This window comes from Notolepis coatsorum (genome assembly GCF_963971535.1).
Source record: "Notolepis coatsorum genome assembly, chromosome: 8".
NCBI lineage: Eukaryota > Metazoa > Chordata > Actinopteri > Aulopiformes > Paralepididae > Notolepis > Notolepis coatsorum.
The window spans coordinates 152,066,034-152,090,327 of NC_140172.1; the positions used below are offsets into that span (position 1 = coordinate 152,066,034).

At 43.9% G+C, this 24,294-nt stretch overlaps 1 protein-coding gene across 1 annotated transcript in view; it reads left to right on the top strand.

The window, feature by feature from the left end:
- The window catches only part of LOC311233641 (rho GTPase-activating protein 32-like), a gene marked incomplete at its 3' end in the record, with an annotated part of 117,387 nt that overhangs the window by 20,014 nt on the left and 73,079 nt on the right, over positions 1-24,294 (top strand). Inside the window, exon 3 of the mRNA XM_084320607.1 lies at positions 2,047-2,131. Coding sequence (XP_084176733.1) covers positions 2,047-2,131 — 85 coding nt within the window. The remainder of the gene's footprint in view (positions 1-2,046; positions 2,132-24,294) is intronic.

A 24,294-nucleotide genomic window follows, 5' to 3' on the forward strand; every position in this document is an offset into this window, starting at 1 on the left:
ACCGGATCTTCCTGAAATCAACGCTAGATCATCACTATTATCCTTTGTGGTGCACGCATGCAATGTGGTTTAGACCCCCCCCCCCCCCCCCCCCAAGAATCCAATAATCTCATCGCCATTCCAGTTATCCACAGCGATCGTGCCTCTGACGTTATTGGGCATTGCTCTTCAACGGGCGGGTGGGGTCAGTTGTCCAAGCCATCCCTATAAGCGTGTGTTTTGCCGGAGTGTTTAGGACCCGCCCCCACGCCGCAGCTCGGTATAGAAAATAAACGAATCCGTTTATAACCGGGTGCATTACTGGCCGAAGGCGTTAGAGGGCGGTATAATACCGTCTGCCAGCTTAGACACACTCAGAACAGTATGCACAAGGTGCCCCGCTGAATTATGAATGGCTATAGATAATAAAAGAAATACCGTGACAGAAACGTAGATCTATGTTTCCGGCACTCAGCGATCGGATGACGGAACCGTAGATCTACGTGAACGGCACTGAAAGTGTTAAAACACTGGCTCGCTATAAATCACATGTCATGGTGACGCCATTAAACTTTTTTTTTTTTTTTTTTTTTTTTCCTTTTTTTTTTCCGTTTTTCCCGTTTTTCTCCCCTCCAAATGTTAGTCGTTATGCCAATTCCCAATCCCCTTCCTGGTTGTTGCGCACTCTACCCCCTACCGTCGGTCTGGGAGGGCGGACACTTATCACATGCTTCCTCCGACACATGTGTACCCAGCCCACCACTTCTTTTCACCTGGCAGCACGGACTCTCACTGGGAGAGTGTAACATGTGGAAGGTCACACTACCTCCCACCAGATCCTTCCCTCGCTGTGCAGGCGCCCCGACCGAACTGTAGGAGTCGCTGTTTACAACGACCCGGACCCACCCACCGGCTTCCCTCCCGCTGACTCTGCCAATCGAGCCAGTATGACGGCCGGCCAAGCCGGAGGCAACGCTGACAGCCGGATTCGATACCAGTGTCTCTTGCGTTGGTGACGAGCGCTTAGTCCGCTGCGCCACCCAGCCGCGGAAAACTAGTTTCTATGAGTCTGTCTATTACCCATCGAGGGCTGGGTGTGATACTTTTATAGTATCGATTGAATTGCTTCCATACTATGGAGCGATAATTCAATATGATCATTTATCATCTTTCAGTGGGATCATATCGTGAAGTTTCTGTGGTCATTTGAAAATTGCAGTTTTGGTTCAATGACATGAACTGGACAACCCCTGGTATATGTAGAAATGGACTTGGCAAACAAAGATTATTTCTAGTAATTCTAGTTCATTACAGATGTTTATATTTTAAGTCAGACTTTGTGTGTGGCTGTGGTTCTGCAAAGCATTGTGGGATACATAGCAACCATTTCCAATACCCTCTTCCCTTAGCTACCTTGACCTTTCTCTGCCTCTTCCTCCTCTCTTCTCCCTTCCCTCCCTCCTCTCCATCTATTCCTCTGTCTCCTCCTTTTCCTCACTCCTCTTTCTCTCTATCTATTGCTCCTTTCTCCCTCCTCTCTCCCTCATATCTCCATCTATCTCTTCTTTGTCGTCTCCTCTCTATCGTCCTTATCTCAACATTCTCTCACTCTTCTATTCATCTCTCTCTCTCCTTCACTCACTCTTCTCTTCATCTCTCTCTCCTTCACTCACTCTTCTCTTCTCTTCATCTCTCTCTCCTTCACACACTCTTCTTCTCTCCCTCCCTCCCTCCTTCACACTCAATCTCACCTCCATCACCCTCCATTCCTATCGTCATACACCCTCCCCTCACCCATTTGTGTCATTGTCTGTGTGACCTTTAAATCATCATGCCTTGAGACCTCAGTGCTAACCGTGTGTGTGTGTGTGTGTGTGTGTGTGTGTGTGTGTGTGTGTGTGTGTGTGTGTGTGTGTGTGTGTGTGTGTGTGTGTGTGTGTGTGTGTGTGTGTGTGTGTGTGTGTGTGTGTGTGTGTGTGTGTGTGTGTGTGTGTGTGTGTGTGTGTGTGTGTGTGTGTGTGTGTGTGTGTGTGTGTGTGTGTGTGTGTGTGTGTGTTTTCTTTCCAGACTCTGCTTCACTAAGGGACACTTCCCAAAGCTGGCAGAGTGCGCTCACTTCCACTACGAGAACGTGGACTTTGGCACCATCCAGGTAAAGACCTTCGATCAGCTTCCAGGTATACGGTCTGGTACTAGGCTAAGATAGGTGTACCCTCTGGTGTGAGATAGGTGGTACTCTACTGGTACTAGGCTAAGATAGGTGTACCTCTACTGGTACTAGGCTAAGATAGGTGTACCTCTACTGGTATGAGATATGGTCTGATACTAGGCTAAGATAGGTGGTACTCTACTGGTACTAGGCTAAGATAGGTGTACCTCTACTGGTACTAGGCTAAGATAGGTGTACCTCTACTGGTATGAGATATGGTCTGATACTAGGCTAAGATAGGTGTACCTCTACTGGTATGAGATATTGGTCTGATACTAGGCTAAGATAGGTGTACCTCTACTGGTATGAGATATTGGTCTGATACTAGGCTAAGATAGGTGTACCTATACTGGTATGAGATATGGTCTGATACTTGGCTAAGATAGGTGTACCTCTACTGGTATGAGATATGGTCTGATACTAGGCTAAGATAGGTGTACCTCTACTGGTATGAGATACGGTCTGATACTTGGCTAAGATAGGTGTACCTATACTGGTATGAGATATCGCTCTGGTACTAGGCTAAGATAGGTGTACCTCTACTGGTATGAGATATCGCTCTGGTACTAGGCTAAGATAGGTGTACCTCTACTGGTATGAGATATGGTCTGATACTAGGCTAAGATAGGTGTACCTCTACTGGTGTGAGATATGGTCTGATACTAGGCTAAGATAGGTGTACCTATACTGGTATGAGATATGGTCTGATACTAGGCTAAGATAGGTGTACCTCTACTGGTGTGAGATATGGTCTGATACTAGGCTAAGATAGGTGTACCTCTACTGGTGTGAGATATGGTCTGATACTAGGCTAAGATAGGTGTACCTATACTGGTATGAGATATCGCTCTGGTACTAGGCTAAGATAGGTGTACCTATACTGGTATGAGATATCGCTCTGGTACTAGGCTAAGATAGGTGTACCTATACTGGTATGAGATATGGTCTGATACTAGGCTAAGATAGGTGTACCTATACTGGTATGAGATATCGCTCTGGTACTAGGCTAAGATAGGTGTACCTATACTGGTATGAGATATCGCTCTGGTACTAGGCTAAGATAGGTGTACCTCTACTGGTATGAGATACGGTCTGATACTAGGCTAAGATAGGTGTACCTCTACTGGTATGAGATATGGTCTGATACTAGGCTAAGATAGGTGTACCTCTACTGGTATGAGATATGGTCTGATACTAGGCTAAGATAGGTGTACCTCTACTGGTATGAGATACGGTCTGATACTAGGCTAAGATAGGTGTACCACCAATGGTATGAGATACGGTCTGGTACTAGGCTAAGATAGGTGTACCACCAATGGTATGAGATACGGTCTGGTACTAGGCTAAGATAGGTGTACCTCTACTGGTATGAGATATCAGCACAAGAGGAAACGTGTAACATGCAGGAAACAAAGTGACTTGATTGTCTGCATTTCTAACACATAGAAACATGTTTCGATAATGCAGATATGATTTATATATCTCAATAACTGTTGTCCAATGACGCCCGAAATGGATGGTGTAAGTCTGCACTGTTGAGTAAAAGCGCTGGATCGGTGCTCTGGATCGGTGCTCTGTATCGGCCGATACCCAGACGTTTAGGACTCTGTATCGGCGGTGAAGAGGTGGTATTATCGGTGTGTGTTTCCACAGCGTTGTGGAAAGTGCTTGGCGTGCGCTTCACAAGGCTCCGCCGCTGCGCTCCGAATGAGTCGGTAATGCTGTGTGCACAAGGATACGTATCGTAATCTCCTCTGATTGTTTTTTTTATATCCACCCCAGCGCTTGTCGTTACAGAGATGCCGGTGATATTTGCATTTCTTGGTGTTTTTCCCGTTTAGCCTCGGTGAGCTGCGGTACAGTAGAGCCCAAGAGAGCTGAACTAATGAGCACAACACCCCACAGTACACGATGGAATTACTTTCCCCGTTAGTCGATATGTTACATAAACGTGGGAAAGCGGTGGCGTTGCAACCCTTTCCCTGAATATATGCACATAAAATACGGAGTGGAATTATGGAACCAGCTGAATTGAAAATGCAACACGATATTTGTGTTTTTAATAGAGGTATTCAATGATGGCATAAAGAGAAACAACATTTGTTCTCTGTAGACTCACCTGTATTTTGTATTTGCAGAATGTATTCTTGGCTATGTATTTGTGGATGTATTTGAGTATATGTATCTACATTTGTATTTGTGTATAGGTTATCTATTTGTGGATGTATTTTAGTATATGTATCTACATTTGTATTTGTGTATAGGTTATCTATTTGTGGATGTATTTTATGTATCTACATTTGTATTGTGTATAGGCTATGTATTTGTGGATGCATTTTTAGTATATATTAATTTGTATTTGTGTATAGGCTATGTATTTGTGGATGCATGATGTAAGTATATACATTTACAGAGTTGATGGGGAACGTACATATTTACCCACATTTCCCACCTGACGGGAACGTACATATTGCCCACAATAACATTTATATTGTCACCTTCTTAAAACAATGACTTATGTCACTTTTTGAGGAAAATTATGTTTTTGCCTAAGTCATCGCTTCATGATGCTGGCCACCTCTGGTAAAATACATACATACATTCTATATTTGGTTCAGTTTATTCAGTTTTTATCAAAACCTGAAAATATGACATAAGCCATTATTTTAAGAAGGTGACGAATACAGTCAAATTAAAAACCCATTTCAGTTACAAAATACATTGTGGACAACATGCATGTCTCACAGCTAGTGTGAATGACCTCGATTCTCAACATGTTGGGGGGGGTTTGATCTCACCATCAGCAGCGTTCCCTAGAAACAGCTGGGCTCGGAGGAAACAAATAGAGCATCTAAAGAACAGGAGGATCCCCCTGCCATTGGTCCTCTTCTCATTTCCTCTCGGCCAAACACAACACTGCCTTGATTGGTGTAGTATTACGAAAGGCCCAGTAGAGGGCAGTATTCTACTAAACGTATTGGGTCGACAATCCCATTGAGAAAGTAGTACAGTGTGTCATTTGGGGCACAAAAAAGGTCCCCTTCCACTTAAATCAGCTTTGTGTCGTGCTGTTATAAAGGAACAGAATCTATTCATTTATGACACTTATAAAGGCAGGTCTGTCAGGTGTGTTTATGAAAGAGCATCATCTGTATACGCTCCCAGCTGGCCCTGTGCTGGCACTGAGCAGCACAGCTCTGTGTCTGTCACGGTGCTCGTAGCGGTGCTGTGTAAAAAGGGTCTCTCTTTAGTAACGCTGGCACGTCTGTTGTTCTCTGGTGTCAGCAGCAGGGCCGCAGTGCCGTGTTGAGCTAAACGCTGCTTTTTGTGAGCGCCAGTGGGCACGGCTCCCAGAGAGAACCTGATGTCTTCTAGCTGGCAGACTCCTCTCCTCCATGGAGATTCATCTAGCCGCGTCTGCGTCTTCCACACGTCGATTAACGTGCTTTATATTTATTTATTTTAGTACGCGTCTTCCTCATGTCGATTAACGTGCTTTATATTTATTTATTTTAGTACGCGTCTTCCTCATGTCGATTAACGTGCTTTATATTTATTTATTTTAGTACGCGTCTTCCTCATGTCGATTAACGTGCTTTATATTTATTTATTTTAGTATGAGTCTTCCACACGTCGATTAACGCGCTTTATATTTATTTATTTTAGTATGAGTCTTCCACACGTCGATTAACGTGCTTTATATATATATATTTCTTAGTCTGCGTCTTCCACACGTCGATTAACATGCTTTATATTTAGTTATTTTAGTCTGCGTCTTCCACACGTCGATTAACGCGCTTTATATTTATTTATTTTAGTCTGCGTCTTCCACACGTCGATTAATGCGCTTTATATTTATTTATTTGAATCTGCGTCTTCCACACGTCGATTAACGTGCTTTATATTTATTTATTTTAGTATGAGTCTTCCACACGTCGATTAACGTGCTTTATATTTATTTATTTTAGTAGGAGTCTTCCACACGTCGATTAACGTGCTTTATATTTATTTATTTTAGTCTGCGTCTTCCACACGTCGATTAACGTGCTTTATATTTATTTATTTTACTCTGGGTTTATATTTTTCACTAAATGTTTCTGATGGCTGAAAGCATTGCCTCTTGGTGTGTGTACTCACACACACAAGTAAGATCTGAGAAAGTAGAAGGTTTTTGGTTCAGGTGAATACAGTCTGAGGACGCTTGGAGTGGATGTTGAATGGCCTTCCCTGGTGGAAAGGCGTAACTATCATTGGTATCTGTTTATTTGTAAAGCCCTTATTGATCACCTTCCCCCTTACATCACATTACTGTTGGAATGGAATCTTGGAACCTATTCTACACGTTGTTTCATGTGATGCTTCACCTAGAAGGCCCTCCGATGACTCTACAGTTGGAGGTTCTTCCTTCTCTTGCTGCATTTAAAAGTATGATCTCCAACCACTGTGTGTCGACTTGTAACTGTCTTATACAGTCTGAGGAGATGCTGTCTATCTTGGAGTGGTGGTTGAATACAGTCTGAGAAAACGCTAGTTTCAGCTGGTGTTGTGAGGGAGGAGGGAGCCACTGCACGTTTCTCCAGTTGTTTTTAAACGTCTTCGGTTGTAGAAAGTTGTAGTTTGTAACTTGTAGAAGATGACATAAAGGCAACCTTTGGTAAAACAAATTTGGGCATTGTCATATGATCTCAAATCAATAATCAATTGTGATTATGATTTTTGCCATAATCGAGCAGCCCTAATGTTGAATACCGTCAGAGGAAACGCTGTCCAACTTGGAGTGGATGGTGTATTAATCTCTGGCTTCATTGCTGATATTCCATGAACTTCTGGCAAACTCGTAGGCGGAAGATATTCTGTTTATTTCTGTTTTACATTCATGCGTATATTCTTCATTTCACTTTAATGTCCTGGTGGATGTGGCTCACTTGGTTTTAGGAAAGTTCGGTTTGGCGCCAAGTGCACCAATCTGTTATGTGTAACGTCTATTGCATGTGTTGCTTTTCACCAAGGCAACAAGCTCCAGTCATACGCCGTCTATGATAGGGCTGTCTATAACAGTGCTGTCTATAAGAGTGCTGTCTATAATAGTCTATAACAGTGCTGTCTATGATAGTGTTTTCTATAATGGTTCTGTCTATAATAGTGCGGTCTATAATAGTGCTGTCTATAATAGTGCTGTCTATAATACTGCTATAATCTATAATCATTCACAATCGGCCTATGGCTATGTTCATGTTGTTAGTTATGTGAATGTTGTTAGCTAAGGATAATGTTAATAGTTGGTGGGGGGGGGGGGGGGGGTGCGCTACATTTACAAGACAAAATGAGAACAATATGGCATGCGGCACAATAATCGTTGTATTCTCTATTATCTTGTTTTCATGATCATGGGAAGCCAAAATCGCAATTGCAATTGAAACGCAATTAATCGCCCAGACCTATTATTATTACATTATTCATTCTTTGTATTTGTTTATATCATGTTGTTGTAGCCAAACATCTCCCAAACTCAAAGCCACTCAGTGAATCATTAGTAGTTAATCTCGGCACGGTTGAGTTTCCATTAATCTGTTCTCAATCAATTAAATCCAGATTAGAGACAAAGATTATAATATATTACAATATAATTATAATAGATACAGTATATCTATAAGCCAAAAGAAAAAAAATTCAAAGACACATTTCTTTGCAAGAAGGAAAAGCCCTTCATAAATGGGCTTAGCGGCTACGCATTTCACCTACGAGTCTCCACCAGGTCATACTGGATACAGACTAGTGACAGCCACAGGTAACCACAACAACCCACATCTCAGGAGGTGGAGCAGTCGTCTGGCAATCCGGAGGTTCCCGGTTAGATTCCCGCTCCTCCCGGGCAGCGTGTCGACGTGTCCTTGAGCAAGACACTTAACCCCTAATTGCTCCCGATGAGCAGGTTGGCACCTTGCGCGGTCGCCTCCGCCGTCAGTGTGTGAGTGAATGGGTAAAATGTGAGGAACAAATTGTAAAGCGCTTTGGATAAAAGCGCTATATAAAAAAGCAGCCATTTACATTGTCCAGATAAGATGCAGAATGTTTTGTCGTCGGTCTGAGAGGAGAGTACAGTGTTCCGATAGAATTTTGAGAGCCAGGCGGTTAGGTGGTCGAGCGGAGATTGCGTTCGTCACCAGCCCCGGAGCTGTGAGCTTGGTTCGCCTGTTCGAATCCAGCTCACAGCTCCGGGGTTGTCACCAGCTTGGCTGGCCGTCTGCACTGATACAATTGGCTGTATCAGAGGGTGGGAGAAGCTGGCGGGGTGGGTCCGGGTCGTTGTAAACAGCGACTCCTACAGTTCGGTCGGGGCGCCTGCTAAGCGCGGATTGGACGTGAGGGGGATAGTGTGGTCCTCCCACACGCTACGCCCTCTCAATGAGAATCCGCGCTGCCAGGTGAAAAGAAGCGGTGATTGGCTGGACGTGTGTCGGAGGAAGCACGTGGTAGCCTCCACTCTCCCAAATGATCTGACTGTGGGGGGTAAAGCGCAGCGACCAGGAAGGGACTGGGAATTGAGAGAGCCAACAATTAGCTGTTTTTTTCACGGCAGAAGGAAAAGCCAGGAGGAGCACTTCATCCATTCTTTATGAAGCTCGTCATCATCACACAGCAGGGCTGCTGGTGTCGAGATAAAAGAGGCTTTTGTGTTCCGCTGAAGTCGAGTCCACAGGCGGAGGAGACGTCGTAGGATCCTGGGCACACGACGACACACACACCACTCAGAAGAGCACTCCACGTTTCAAGGACCTCGTTAAGTCTCTCAAGTTTGTTTGTTTAGCTCAATGAGTCATTACATGTCTACGAGCCCACATTGTAATGTAAGAATCAGGAATCAACAGGTTTATTTGTCACATACATACCAGGGCATACAGTGAAATGCGGGTGGTCAAGCCTGCATCGATTGTGCACACACACAATTACATCCACATAGCCTTCTCATATTTCACATAACACACACACAATTACATCCACATAGCGTTCTCATATTTCACATAACACACACACAATTACATCCACATAGCGTTCTCATATTTCACATAACACACAATTACATCCACATAGCCTTCTCATATTTCACATAACACACACACACAATTACATCCACATAGCCTTCTCATATTTCACATAACACACACACACAATTACATCCACATAGCGTTCTCATATTTCACATAACACACAATTACATCCACATAGCCTTCTCATATTTCACATAACACACACACACAATTACATCCACGTAGCCTTCTCATATTTCATATAACACACACGCCACACATCCATGTAGCCTACACACACACACACACACACACACACACACACACACACACACACACACACGCACACACACACACAATTACATCCACATAGCCATCTCATATTTCACATAACACACACACACCCATGTAGCCTTCTCCCTCACACTCTCTCTCTCTCTCTCTCTCTCTCTCTCTCTCTCTCTCTCTCTCTCTCTCTCTCTCTCTCTGTTTCTTTTTCTGTGGTGTTGATTTAATTTATTTGTGTTTTGATTACAATTTTTGTAAATCTTGTAAATGAGTTGTTGAAAGATTGATAATGTACTTTTTTCTTTCTTAAAAAAATCTCTCTCTCTCTCATATACATCCACATAGCCTTCTCATATCATATCTGTTACTCTTAGTCTGTACACGTATCAAGGTACCACTTAGTTGTGTCTACTCTCCTGTATAAATACTTAGCTCACCATTCTTTAGAGATCTAGGCCGGGGGGGGGGGTGTGGGGTGGGGGGGTTAAAAAGCTCACTGCATGATGTCACACAGATGGCCCATCCACACCAACACACCAATCAGCGGCAAGGCGCCACATTGTTGGATTAGATGAGAATGAAGCCTGTATGTTGCTGCTGACCAAAGCAACAGTACAGCTCTGTGAGCAGTACGGCTCTGGACCCACGACTCTCACACGTGCCTGGTTCAACCATGAGGATCCAGTCAGTTGGGGACATTTGCTGTTGTAGGCCGGCCCTCCACGTCCAATAGGGGTGGGGGGGGGGGGGGGGGGGGGGGGGATCGATACGTAGTAGTATCGCGATACTTTGCGTGGCGATACTGTATCGATACAGGGACGCCAAGTATCGATATTTAATTATTCATAAAAAACAATTAAAATTAAATCTATTTTTTTTGTATAAGGAAGTTGCATTGTTCATTTCAATACCTGTACAGTAGTCCACACACAAACACACATGTGCATTCAGTTAAGTTGGAATATGACTGTAATACAAACAGTTCAGTTTGTCAGGTACATGCAACACAGATTACAGTGTTTACATCTGTCTGCTTGAGAAAATACCATGTTCTGCAATAAAAATGATTGAAGTGAGATGAACAGACTGAACTGTATTTTATTAGATAAAACATGTTGACAAAGTTTTACTTTGCAGTTGAAAAAAGGTAATACATTTAATTTGATCTAAAAAAAATTATATATATTTCGATATATATAGTATCGCGATACTATCATATCGTGACACAAGTATCGCGATAGTATCGTATCGTGAGGTCTCTGGCGATTCCCACCCCTAACGTCCAACAATAAAATCACTCTGGCTTCATCTATCTATATGTCTGGTCTGGTCCGTCTACTCAAATACAGTGTTGTTTCTGAGACTCTCCCCCCTGCAGGGGTTTTAAAGCAGGTCAGTTCTACTCAGTGACCTAAAACACCGTGTGCGTTGAGGTTGAAAGGCCAGAACACATGGAGAAAAGCTCTGGTTCAGAAACACCTGTACGTGTGGAGCAAACTCAACACAAGCACAGTGTCCCCTGCAGTAGAAGAGACTCAACACAGTGTCCCCTGCAGTAGAACAGACTCAACACAGTGTCCCCTGCAGTAGAAGAGACTCAACACAGTGTCCCCTGCAGTAGAGACTCAACACAGTGTCCCCTGCAGTAGAACAGACTCAACACAGTGTCCCCTGCAGTAGAACAGACTCAACACAGTGTCCCCTGCAGTAGAGACTCAACACAGTGTCCCCTGCAGTAGAACAGACTCAACACAGTGTCCCCTGCAGTAGAAGAGACTCAACACAGTGGTCCCTGCAGTAGAAGAGACTCAACACAGTGTCCCCTGCAGTAGAAGAGACTCAACACAGTGTCCCCTGCAGTAGAAGAGACTCAACACAGTGTCCCCTGCAGTAGAGACTCAACACAGTGTCCCCTGCAGTAGAAGAGACTCAAGAGACTCTGTCTGTGCTCATAGAACTACACAGAAGCATGTGTCTTACATAAACTACAAACATGCATGGAGCATACACATTTTGAATGCAGTCACACATCCAGAGACCTTTTAGTTACATACTATGCTCTCTCTCTCACTCTCAATTATCTCTTATCTCTCTCTCAATTATATCACTCTCTCTCTGTGTGTCTGTGTGTGTGCGTGTGTGTCTCTCGTCTCACTCTACTGTACTTGTCTATCTGTATTTCTTGTCTGTCTCTATGCTTATCTCTCATCTATCTCTATCGTCTGTCTCATTCTCTCTTACTCACACTCTCACACACACACACACACACACACACACACACACACACACACACACACACACACACACACACACACACACACACACACACACACACGTCTTTCAGACAATGTAGTCCATTGCAGTTAATTGCTTAGTCCATGCACCCCCCTGCATCTCTTTCACCCCTCCTCCTTCATCCCTGTCCCTCCCTTCCTCCTTCATCCCTGCCCTTCCTCCTTCATCCCTGCTCTTCCTCCTTCATCCCTGCTCTTCCTCTCCTCCTCCATCCCTGTCCCTCCCTCCTCCTCCATCCCTGTCCTTCCTCTCCTCCTCCCTGCCCCTCCCCTCCTCCTCCATCCCTGTTTTTCCTCTCCTCCTCCATCCCTGCCCCTCCCCTCCTGCTCTGTCTATAGGAAGACCATCCATATGGTTTCATCCAGATTACAACCTACCTTGTCCTGCCTCCTAGTCAAACACAGACCCCACTGAGGCGCCAGCTATTGTGTTTGTACTATTATTGGAGTTTTATTATACTGTAGAACATGACATTTTAAAACAGCCAGCCTATAAAAGTGACTGATGTCATCCCAGTACCCCCCGCCCTCCCCCTCCTCCTCCTCCTCCCATCCCTTCTCGGTTCAGATCAATCATCTCTTTTGTCAAGAGAGATAGAACATTTTCCTAAACTGCTCTACTGCCAGTAATTAGTGGTGTTTATGCCATGAGGGCAAATAAATGATGGTTACCGTGGCAACCTTCCTCACTTAATAATAATAATAATAATAATAATAATAATAATAATAATAATAATAATAATAATAATAATATAATCCTCCCGGTGCCTCCAACACCATGAAAGACATGCTAGATAATATGTACATACATGCTTGACCAAAGCGCTGATATTATAACTGGTCCACCGGCCGCCAGACTGTGGCTGCCCACTACTCCTATAGAGCTAGGATGGGTTTAAATGCAGAGGATGTTTGATTGATTGATTGATCCCTGTTATGTATGTAAAAATGTATTGTAATTATGATTCTAATCATGGTAGAATGCTGACGCGGCACAGGGGAATGTGTCCGAGGTCCGTAGAGTTGTGTTGGGTTGCTCATGTGGAGTATTGTCTGGTCGGTGTGAGTTATGAGGTGGGCGGGGTGCGCTATACCAAGCTCCATACAGCTGCAGTCTGGGGCCCACTCCTATGTCCACATACAGTAAGTCTATCCAATTATAAAGGGAGGAATTGTGTGTGTGTGAGAGAGAGAGAGAGAGAGCGAGGGAGAGAGAGGGAGAGATTGTATGTATGCGGTCATGCATGTGAAAGAGATTGATGGCCCTCTCATCCATTGGCCCGGGCCAGTTAATGCTGCATTCTGCTGTAATGAAGTAATGTGCCGCCTGGTCCCAGCGTCGTTTCCAATACCTACCGGTCCGGGCAGACGGGTCTGTAAAGTCAGGACTGTCGGTCGGGGGGCTTTGTTTGGCCAGCGTCCGCAGCGCAGCTATACATCCTGTCGTCTCTCTCTGTCTGACCACTTCATCTTGTTTAGTGCAGCTTCCCTCTAAAGCAGCGGGGATGCTCTGCACTGCTTCGGTGCCAGTCGGGTTCTTCCGGTTATATTGCGTAATAGGGCTGTCTCCGAAGCCTGTTTTTGGGATTCGAACTTCGTCAGGGTTTTTCGAACGGACGTTCGAATTTTTTTTTTTATAATAATAAAAAAAAATATATTCAAAAAAAAAGTTTTTTAACGTTTTTTTTACAAATATCCTCAAACTAAATCCTCAATTTGAATAAAGTGATTAATCTGATTAAATTAGTATTTTTTTTTTTTTAAATCAACTTTCTTTAATGAATATAACTAATCAGTTTTAATACTATAATATTAGTGTAGCCTAATAATTTAATTTTTTTTACTTAATTTTTTTTATTAACATTTATAGACAAACAACACTTATATACCTACAATACTTACAAACAACACAGCATACCTACAATGACATCAACAACACAACAGTACATCCACTTGGGCCCCTTGAATTCGGCCGCGCTCAGCCTCCCAGACCTCCATGAGAGGGCCCCCCCCCCCCCCCCCCCTCCCGCCATCTACCCCCGTAGCCTAATCTGTATCTGCAACTGTGAAGAAAAACCCCATTGGTTTAAACAGAATGAATAGACACATACAAAACAAATTATAATAATAATAAAAAAAAAAGATTATTAGAAATGTAAAATTCGAATGTTGATTTAGAATTCGAATGCCAACGTAACGAACGAAGGTCCGAACGTTTGGGCTCAGCCCTATTGCGTCACCGACGCAGGACAGCGGGTTGTTCGCCTCGCGGTGACGTGCGGCGCGGGGCTGGTTTGGTGATTGTTGTGGTTCTCCAGTTTGAGAGGCAGCTTTTAATTAGCGTTTGGGGCCGCGGAGAGCACGCCGCTCTAAAGTATACGCTTTATAATTAGAAAGTAAACATGTACACTCACACACAAGCAATCCTCTCTGCTCTAGTGAGTAGATACCATAAATACACACATCCACTGTACTCTCACTTTCAAAAACTGCTAGTATGTATGTGGCCTTTGTCTCTCTATCCAGTCTGACATCCATTCATCCATCCAACCATTCATCCATCCATTGATTGATTGATTGATTGGAAATTGTATTAACAGATTGCAGAATGGGTACAATACAGTACAGCTCAATACATGGGGAAACTGTCCATCCCTCCATCACTTCCCCCTCCATCTCTGAATATTAGCATCATGACACAGTATGCCCCCAATTCACAAAAGGACAAGAGAACAGAACCCATAAATTAGTTCCTTTGTCTCTATCCAGTCTGACATCTGTCTGTCCGTCCGTCCATTCATCCATCCAATCCTCCATCCATCCAATCCTCCATCCATCCACAGTGTGGCCCCGCCCCCCACTTCACAAAAGGACCAGAGGAGCACAGTCCCCAGCATGAGCTCATCCCATCAGCCACAGTATTACACTGGGGGTAAAACTCTCTACCTTCTAGCGAAGCCACGTCGGTGACAAACAGCTCCATTACACCACCACAGCTGGTTCACATCTCACAGATCTCCTGATTGGCTGAGCTACATTCCAAGGGGTGCCAAAATCTCCCGATAACGCGCCGCCACCGGTGACCCAAGCAGTTCCTTTATTCCTGAAGAAGCATCGCCCGCTCCACTCGTATCATTTTGATCGTATCAAATAACTCGTAACCTAGCAACACTGTTTGTCACGGGTACATTTTCCCATCCTACACCAGCAAAACAACAAAAACAACATTTGTTATGAATAAAACTACATTTTAAGTTATAGGTTTGCCTCAGCTGAAAGCCACTGACAGACGGAACGTGAATGGGACATATTTAAAATAGAATAGACTGACATCACACTATTATTACTATGTATCTATTATTATCGTTTCTGTCTGTTGAGAAAAGGACTATTAGAATAGACACAGGGTTGAGAAGAGGACTATTCTAATAGACAGTGTTGAGAAGAGGACTATTCTAATAGACAGTGTTGAGAAGAGGACTATTCTAATAGACAGTGTTCAGAAGAGGACTATTCTAATAGACAGTGTTCAGAAGAGGACTATTAGAATAGACAGTGTTCAGAAGAGGACTATTCTAATAGACAGTGTTCAGAAGAGGACTATTCTAATAGACAGTGTTCAGAAGAGGACTATTCTAATAGACAGTGTTCAGAAGAGGACTATTCTAAGAGACAGTGTTCAGAAGAGGACTATTCTAATAGACAGTGTTCAGAAGAGGACTATTCTAATAGACAGTGTTCAGAAGAGGACTATTCTAAGAGACAGTGTTCAGAAGAGGACTATTCTAATAGACAGTGTTCAGAAGAGAACTATTCTAATAGACAGTGTTCAGAAGAGGACTATTCTAATAGACAGTGTTGAGAAGAGGACTATTCTAATAGACAGTGTTCAGAAGAGGACTATTCTAATAGACCGTGTTCAGAAGAGGACTATTCTAATAGACAGTGTTGAGAAGAGGACTATTCTAATAGACAGTGTTCAGAAGAGGACTATTCTAATAGACAGTGTTGAGAAGAGGACTATTCTAATAGACAGTGTTCAGAAGAGGACTATTCTAATAGACAGTGTTCAGAAGAGGACTATTCTAATAGACAGTGTTGAGAAGAGGACTATTCTAATAGACAGTGTTGAGATGGCCAGAGCTGGTGATGATGTCATACCTTCCATCACATGATGCAGGAGGGATCTCTCCTCGTCTCCTCTCCAGCACAGGATGACGTACTGCCTAGAGTCATCCATCCTTTGTCAGAGAGAGACAAAAGACCAGCCAGCACACACGCACACATACACACACACACGGACATTTTGCACACACAAGCATACTTATGTTCACAGCATGCACACACTCTCTCTCTCTCTCTCTCTCTCTCTCTCTCTCTCTCTCTCTCCCTCTCTCTTTCACCCCCTTCTCGCAATCCTCTCTCTCCGTCTCTCTCTCACACACACACACACACACACTTACAGACACAACAGCAGAGGCTGTGTTCATTGTCAGAGCACTAATATGTCACACAGTGTGAAAGTGTTTTCCTTTTGGTCGAAGATGCGATTGACCCCAAAGCCACACGGAGCACATTATTATTATATAACATCGAGTAATTTCAATAGAGTGTGGCCCGCTGTGACCCAGAGGCACGTTCAGCTCCTCTCTTCACGTACAACTTAATTCATGTCATTGTCGAGGACAGTAAAGCCTGTTTCTCTGGAACCACTGCTTCTCTCTTAACACCTTTTTAGCCCTGGAACAGAAAGTTCTTCACAACAGCAATGTCTGCATACTTTTCCTTTTTTCTCCCAGCCAGTGGGAATTGGAGCTCCAGCCCTGGCAGCGTCGGTGCCTTCTCTCAGAGCGCCACAAGAGCATCTGGACCTGGTTTTGTGTTATTATTTGCTAATTCTGAGCTCATTCTTGCAGTCAGCGTCGAGTGTATTATATCATATGATTGATTCCGACCCTCTTTTTCTGGTGCAGTTCAGTGTTTATATCATATGATTCAGGGGAACATATACGCTCTCTTTCTGGTGCAGTTCTAAGTGTTTATATCATATGATTGAAAGGAACCTACCCTCTCTTTCTGGTGCAGTTCAGTGTTTATATCCAGTGATGCCGGTAACGCGTTACTAAGTAACGCGTTATTGTAATCTGATTACTTTCCCCCGAAAATAGTAATCTAACGCGTTAATCTTTAAAAGCCAGTAATCTGATTGCAGTTACTTGTCCAAGTGGCTGTGCATTACTATTTCGTTACTATCTCATCATAAATTCATAATGCAGGCGGAATGCAGTATTTTATTTCGTTTTCGACAGTCAAAAATACATTTTGAGCTGTTTTTCTTATTATTATTATGGAGTGACGTGGTGTGGCAGTGAAAGGGTTACACAAGAATGTGTCCCCGCGGCGTGACTGGACTCTCTGTCTGTGAGTGACTCTGCTTTGGCCCAATCACATTCCCCATCCACAGTCTGCGAATCAGAGGCAGAGTAGGGCGGGTCTTCACAGCACGTCATGTGACATATGCGCCAATCGTGTGACAGCAGGGCTCCGTTGTTATGTTCGTCTGAGAATTCATTTACAAAACGCTTGTCTAAACGAAGTGAAACCGCAAGAAGACTTTTGCGGTTTCTGTTCAGACTTCCACCCCAAAACGCTCGTTTAAACGTAGCCTCAGTCAAAATACTGTCTACCGCTAAAAACAGCACATCCAATTGCATTGAAAGCATCTGGAATCACAACACTAGCCGACGCTTCGACTATGAATTGAAAATGGGGGACCCTGATGTAAACAAGACAAACGTCTTTGGTCTGCATCCCCTTAACAATTGTGTGTATTGAGCCGTACTGTATATTGTACCCATTCTGCAATCTGTTAAATAAAGTTTTCATTCATTCATTCATTCAGGTACAGGAGGACTTTCCCTATTGATTAATGTATATTTGATGGTGGCAGAGCAAAAGCTCTTATTTGCCAGATTTACAGTTAATTTACATGTTAAAGAGAGACTGATTGTATGTTTATAGAGAGACATTTATAAAAACAATTTAATAGTTACAGTTGATATAATTGAATAGTTCAGCCTGCATTTGTTAGATGTGAATAGATACACTGGTTTTGTACAACCACTGGCTGGCTGCTCTAATGCTGTGAGCATCATAGACTGTTGCTTTACCATACTTGATGGTACAGAAGCTGAAGCACTAGTTTAACAATTTACGTTATGTGCAGAGAAACAAGTTAAAAACAATTTATGCACTTTCAATAAAGCGTTTAAAAAAAACTGTTGGGGGAACGACGACGACTTCGTAACCTAGTTACTTTCAAAGTAACTAAGTTACTCTGATAATCAAGTAATCAGTAAAGTAACTTGGATTACTTTTTAAAGGAGTAATCAGTAATCAGTAATCGGATTACTTTTACAAGTAATCTGTGGCATCACTGTTTATATCTATGATTCAGGAGAACCTACCCTCTCTTTCTGGTGCAGTTCAGTGTTTATATCTATGATTCAGGAGAACCTACCCTCTCTTTCTGGTGCAGTTCAGTGTTTATATCTATGATTCAGGAGAACCTACCCTCTCTTTCTGGTGCAGTTCAGTGTTTATATCTATGATTCAGGGGAACCTACCCTCTCTTTCTGGTGCAGTTCAGTGTTTATATCTATGATTCAGGAGAACCTACCCTCTCTTTCTGGTGCAGTTCAGTGTTTATATCTATGATTCAGGAGAACCTACCCTCTCTTTCTGGTGCAGTTCAGTGTTTATATCTATGATTCAGGAGAACCTACCCTCTCTTTCTGGTGCAGTTCAGTGTTTATATCTATGATTCAGGAGAACCTACCCTCTCTTTCTGGTGCAGTTCAGTGTTTATATCTATGATTCAGGAGAACCTACCCTCTCTTTCTGGTGCAGTTCAGTGTTTATATCTATGATTCAGGAGAACCTACCCTCTCTTTCTGGTGTAGTTCAGTGTTTATATCTATGATTCAGGAGAACCTACCCTCTCTTTCTGGTGCAGTTCAGTGTTTATATTACATGATTCAGGGGAACCTACCCTCTCTTTCTGGTGCAGTTCAGTGTTTATATTAGGGATGTCCGATATTATCGGCCGATAATTGGCATTAAAATGTAATATCGGTAATGATCGGTATCTGTTTTCAATATATATATATATATATATTTTTTTAACAATTATGTAACCTTTATTTACCCAGGCAAGCAAGTAAGAACAAATTCTTATTTTATTTATTGTCAAAAGTATGCATAATGTTGTGTTAATTCCACGAGAGATATGTAATGTTAATTACCTGAAATTATTCAGTGTTTTGGGGGGGGGAAACCCTGCATATATTGGTATCGGTTGATATCGGTATCAGAAATATCGGTATATCGGTAAAAAAGCCAATATCGAACATATCTAGTTTATATCTCTGATTCAGGGGAACCTACCCTCTCTTTCTGGTGCAGTTGAAAGCCACCATCATGCATAGCCTTTGTGTGAATCATGCCATTATTGGTTGGTCCATGGATCGTCTCTAAGGAGCCCACTAGAGCTTCTAAAAACCGAGCCAGTATGTCAGCCGTGACGCGCTCGTCTTTAGAGGGTGAAGGCAGGGCTATACAGTACTTGCAGTGGAAATGTACTTTCTGCTAAGTTTGCGTGAACAAAATTACATGAAAGTACGCGGTTGCGGAGAACATGAAGCTCTGCGTTAGCTTCGTTCACAGCCATGTGCGGCGCCTCGCTGGCTGAACATGTCGAACCACCAACGTTTGTTCGTCTGAAGTCGTGTCTGATGCGTCGCATGACCGTCGTGTCTGACGCATCACATGACCGTTGTGTCTGACGCGTCACACATGACCGTCGTGTCTGACGAGTCACATGACCATGGTGTCTGACGCATCGCATGACCATCGTGTCTGACGCATCGCATGACCATCGTGTCTGACGCATCGCATGACCATCGTGTCTGACGCATCGCATGACCATCGTGTCTGACGTATCACATGACCATCGCGTCTGACGAGTCACATGACCATCGTGTTTGACGTATCACATGACCATCGTGTCTGACGCGTCACATGACCGTCGTGTCTGACGCGTCGCATGACCATCGTGTCTGACGCGTCACATGACTGTCGTGTCTGACGCGTCACATGACCATCGTGTCTGACGCATCACATGACCATCGTGTCTGACGCGTCACATGACTGTCGTGTCTGACGCGTCACATGACTGTCGTGTCTGACGCGTCACATGACCATCGTGTCTGACGCATCACATGACCGTCGTGTCTGACGCGTCACATGACCGTCGTGTCTGACGCGTCACATGACCATCGTGTCTGACGCATCACATGACCATCGTGTCTGACGCGTCACATGACTGTCGTGTCTGACGCGTCACATGACCATCGTGTCTGACGCGTCACATGACCGTCGTGTCTGACGCGTCACATGACCGTCGTGTCTGACGCGTCACATGACCATCGTGTCTGACGCATCACATGACCATCGTGTCTGACGCGTCACATGACCATCGTGTCTGACGCGTCACATGACTGTCGTGTCTGACGCGTCACATGACTGTCGTGTCTGACGCGTCACATGACCATCGTGTCTGACGCATCACATGACCGTCGTGTCTGACGCGTCACATGACCGTCGTGTCTGACGCGTCACATGACCATCGTGTCTGACGCATCACATGACCATCGTGTCTGACGCGTCACATGACTGTCGTGTCTGACGCGTCACATGACCATCGTGTCTGACGCGTCGCATGACTGTCGTGTCTGACGCGTCACATGACCATCGTGTCTGACGCGTCGCATGACTGTCGTGTCGCCCCGCGAGGGCGAATAGTTCCTCCTCCTCCGGGGAGGCAAAATGCCGGCCTGTAACCCGAAAGGTCGCCGGTTCAGAACCCCACCGCTGACAGGAGGGTGTACTCCAGCTGTGAGCTGGTGACTGAAGGGTGGCTGGTGTTATATCTAGGCCTGACAAAAAAATTTGTTTGGCTCCTGTTGGTTGTCAGTTAATGGGCCATGGGTAGGTAGGGAATTTATTTAATTTTTTATTTTATTTATTTATTTTCACGGCGACTATGGATAGGGAATTTCTTTGTTTGTGAAATACTTGCTTTTTATATATTCTCATTATTGACATGGACTGCGCTTTTTGACTAAGATTTACCGGTAACTCAAACTTTATTGCAAAATTTTTTTAATAAATAAAGAAAATTACTCATAAAATAATTTGGGTCGCACCTAAATCGGCAGGGTCGATCGGCGACAGGAACCAAACCATTTTTTTAGGCCCTACAGTTTTATCACCATCAATTGCCTTCTTCTTCTTCTCCGTTTACACCAATCGTATATATCTTTTCTCTCACGGTTCACCGGCGAGGATGAGAAGCCGCTCGGTCGTAACGTAAACGTACATTTGTCTGCTGCTGCGGTCTACCTTCGCTGTGGAGAGACGCATGGTGTGGAGAGCAGCCTCCCCCTCCCCACTCCCCCTCCCCTGGGGGGCCGTCCAGCAGGCAAGCGCTTTGTTGCTACATGGGAACCTCTATCTAGACTGCTGAGCTGGCTGGCTGGAAGGGTTCACTGCGGGAGGACCGAGAGCAGAACGGAGACTACTAAACTGTAATATCCTCTCTCTCCACACAGCGGGACGAGCTTGGACATTCTGGGCTACAGCACCATCCTATTTAACGGTCAAGTCAGGTGTTATAGTGGTGTGGGGGAGGGGCTAGTAATAATAATAGAACAAAGTGCAAAGTAATAGTGACAACAGTAGTATTAGTGAACAGTAGTAGTGAGTGGCAGGATTCAGTCAGACAGTAGTGATAGTGTGATGATGGTACACATGGTCCAAACCCTAGTAACACACCGAGTCACCTAGACAGCATAGACGGGTACTAGATTAGATTAAAATGTATTGTCATCATGCAGCACAAGTACAGTACAACATAGGTTTGGCATCCAACCAGAGTGCAAATGTAACAGTAAAGTGCAATAGTAATGTACAGGTGATTAAACTGGGTATAAAATATATGAATTAGTACTACTGGGTAGGGCTGGGCCATATGACCAAAAACGTTATCGCGATAAAATTATAAAATTATTTTCATATAATTCGATATCGATAATTATCGTCAATATAATGTATGTCAAGTTTAATTAACTTCTTATGCTGCTGCGAATGTCTCGAGTCGAGTTGATGTCGTCATCAGTCCGCGCACGTTAGCAGTTAGCCGACAAGCGGAATATCTCATGACAATGTAATAAATATGACACTAAAATACTCTCTTCCGCCACAATATATTGAAGCGACGTCCACTGTATACCACACACTACTATGAACGTGGCCTCAGAATTCACGCCGCACACATACTCTGCACGTAAATATATAAAACATCGCCGTGCAAGCTATTTATCCTAGCCAGCCTGTTGTTCCTAAGCGGTGTATTCCATGACAATGTGCTCAATATGACACTAAAATACTCTCTTCCGCCACAATATATTGAAACGATGTCCACTGTATACCACACACTACTATGAACGTCGCCTCAGAATTCACGCCGCACACATACTCTGCACGTAAATATATAAAACATCGCCGTGCAAGCTAGTTATCCTAGCCAGCCTGTTGTTCCTAAGCGGTGTATTCCATGACAATGTGCTCAATATGACACTAAAATACTCTCTTCCGCCACAATATATTGAAACGACGTCCACTGTATACCACACACTACTATGAACGTGGCCTCAGAATTCCCGCCGCACACATACTCGGCACGTAAATATATAAAACATCGCCGTGCAAGCTAATTAGCCTAGCAAGCCTTGTTGTTGAGTGAGTGCTACCTCTGGGTCTCCTTCCTGGTCTCCTTCGCTCTCGGCCATCTCCTTCACCGGTTGGTTGTTAGTGCGTGCTCATATCCAAGCTTGGAAAATCGATATATCGAAACTTTGCGACCACGTTTCATGTTTATTTCGAGAAAATAATTTATCGCGATAGTTATCGTTATCGTTTTATCGCCCAGCCCTACTACTGGGTGTAGTGCTAATCAGATGTATGTACATGTAATACCAACATGTACAGTGATACAGGTATAAATACAGTATGTGATAGTAGTCATACTGCCTGGCCAGCAGCATAACTAGTATGGGAGATATATATATAGTATCTACAGATATGTAAAAAGATTATGCGCAGGTATGTACAGACAAGTGGATAAATATATTTACAGTAAGAATAAATGTATACGGTAAATACAGCATCATTGTACATGCTATCAGTTATATGCAGGTATATTCAGACACCTATCAAGGTTGAGTCCACTCCACTCTGGCGGTCAAAGAGCTGACATACAAATAAAAAAAGGTACATTAACACATAAATGACAAAGCGCACGATTCGGGGTGTCTCTTTAGTACTGAACATGAGGGTATCGACGTGAATCCACATGTAGGTGGAACACACGTGTCTGCCCTTGCACGAAATTAAACACTGTTACGGTATTAATAGAGCCATCAATATCTTATGCCAAATGATTAGGGCCTATTACAAAAATAAATAAATAACTATTTATTATCGAGTCTTAACAAGTCTTGAATCCTCGTCTGCACCTTCCGAGTCCGAACGCAGTCAGTGCTCGAGTCCAAGTCGAGTCGCGAGTCCTGGACTCGAGTGCTACAACAACACTGCTAAGATTACAGCGTGAATCGGATACGTAATATTTACTTTGTCTTTCCCACTGAGGTGTCGTGGGGGTCTCTCCATATCTTTCATGGAGTTCAGGAGGTAATGTGGGCCAGTGCGAAGCCCGTCGAGACCTATAACGTGATAATGGACCGTGCAAATAAACCTGACTTGATTTAGCAAACGGAGAAGTAGCCCCGTTTGACTCCCCAACGTATCCCACATGTTGTATAACAGACCTTGTTGTCTGTGGGCAGCGGAGGGAACAGAACATGGTCTGCATTAGCAGGACACATTTATTGATGGTTTCCTGTTGTAGATGCCGGGTGCTAATCCATAAGTAGCCATGGAGAGAGGGCCCTGTCAACTGTGGGTTATCCTGGGAGAGAGAGAGATGGGAGGGGGGGGGGGGGGGGCAGCCAGCCAGCCAGCCAGCCAGCCTGCCTCTTCCAAGTCATCTCATCCCCTTACTGCTATCTCTCTGTGTGTTTTAAATCAGGTGAAAGGCAGACATCAGTTCCTTACTGGTAGCTACCTCCTCCACCTCTCTGTGTGTTTTAAATCAGGTGAGAGGCAGACATCAGTTCCTTACTGGTAGCTACTAGCTACCTCCTCCACCTCTCTCTGTGTTTTAAATCAGGTGAAACGCAGACATCAGTTCCTTACTGGTAGCTACCTCCTCCACCTCTCTGTGTGTTTTAAATCAGGTGAAACGCAGACATCAGTTCCTTACTGGTAGCTACCTCCTCCACCTCTCTGTGTGTTTTAAATCGGGTGAAAGGCAGAC